This window comes from Pinus tabuliformis, chromosome 3_2 (assembly GCF_031772625.1).
Source record: "Pinus tabuliformis cultivar Carrire ecotype Pingquan chromosome 3_2, CPIR1, whole genome shotgun sequence".
Taxonomy (NCBI): Eukaryota; Viridiplantae; Streptophyta; class Pinopsida; order Pinales; family Pinaceae; genus Pinus; species Pinus tabuliformis.
In genome coordinates, this window is record NC_142302.1 from 471,422,156 (window position 1) to 471,423,233 (window position 1,078).

At 44.5% G+C, this 1,078-nt stretch overlaps 1 protein-coding gene across 1 annotated transcript; it reads left to right on the forward strand.

Annotated features, from left to right (window-relative positions):
• Positions 1 to 281: 281 nt before the first annotated feature.
• LOC149181343 (uncharacterized) lies at positions 282 to 872 on the forward strand. The gene has a single exon (XM_089414157.1). The coding sequence runs from the start codon at positions 282 to 284 to the stop codon at positions 870 to 872; it is 591 nt and encodes a 196-aa protein (XP_089270283.1).
• The last annotated feature ends 206 nt before the right edge of the window (positions 873 to 1,078 follow it).

Genomic DNA, 1,078 nt, shown 5'->3' on the forward strand with positions numbered 1-1,078 from the left:
TCAAACGTTACTGCAGGGCATCGGGCGCCTCCATTAACGAAAGGAAAAGTGAAGTATATGGATGGAATATTGGGCAGCAAGAACTCACAAGCATAGCAAACATTTTGGGCTTCAAAGGGCATGCCCAATGGGATAAGATAAAATATCTCGGTCTCCCCATCATAATTGGGACCAATCAGAGGACGTTGTGGATGGATATCATCGGCAAAATTAAGTCAAAAATCACTTCCTAGGGTGGACACTGGCTCACAAAAGGAGGCAAGGTAATTCTGATAAAATCCATGTTATCGGCTCTCCCAATCTATCAAGCAGCCTACCTTCTTGCTCCAAAGAGAGTGACAAATCAAATATCAAGAATCCTGCGCGATTTTCTATGGCAAGGGGGAAAGGGAAACCAGCAAAAAATACATCTTGTCAAATGGGAGACAGTGAAGCGCTCAATTCCGGAAGGCGGACTGCAAATCCGTGATCTAGCCTTGGCAAATCTGGCGATGGGAGGGAAATTACTATGGAAACTTTTTAAGGAACCATCGCATCCTGTAAGCGTAACGCTGAAGTCCAAATATGCTCGTAACATGCCGCTCAGTAACCTTCAGACATGTCAAATTCCCAACAGCACGCAAACTTGGAAACTCTGTAACAGAAGCTTAAATTTATTTAAAGGAAAGGCATATAAAATTCCAGGAAATGGCAAACGCACAAATCTGTGGTTTGACCGAATTATGGATCAAAATCCGCTCGCAGAGATAGATGAAATCACAGGGATAAAAGAATGGCTGGAACGCGCAGGGATCACCAGCATATTCGACTTATCCAAATGGGATAGGCACGGAGATTGGCAGGGATGGGACTTCCTCGGAGTTCCTGAATGACTTCAACAGCAGAAACAGATTCTCGAAGAATTGTTGGAAGATGCGGCCCCAGTAAATAGAAATTCTAAATACAGTTGGGGATGGGGGCGCTCTGGAACATACACCATAGCAGAAGCGTATAATACCATCCACCCAAACAGGAACAACAACAGAACACTGGAATTCTGGAAGAAAGTTTGGGAACCGCTCGCCTTGCCCAAGGTAAA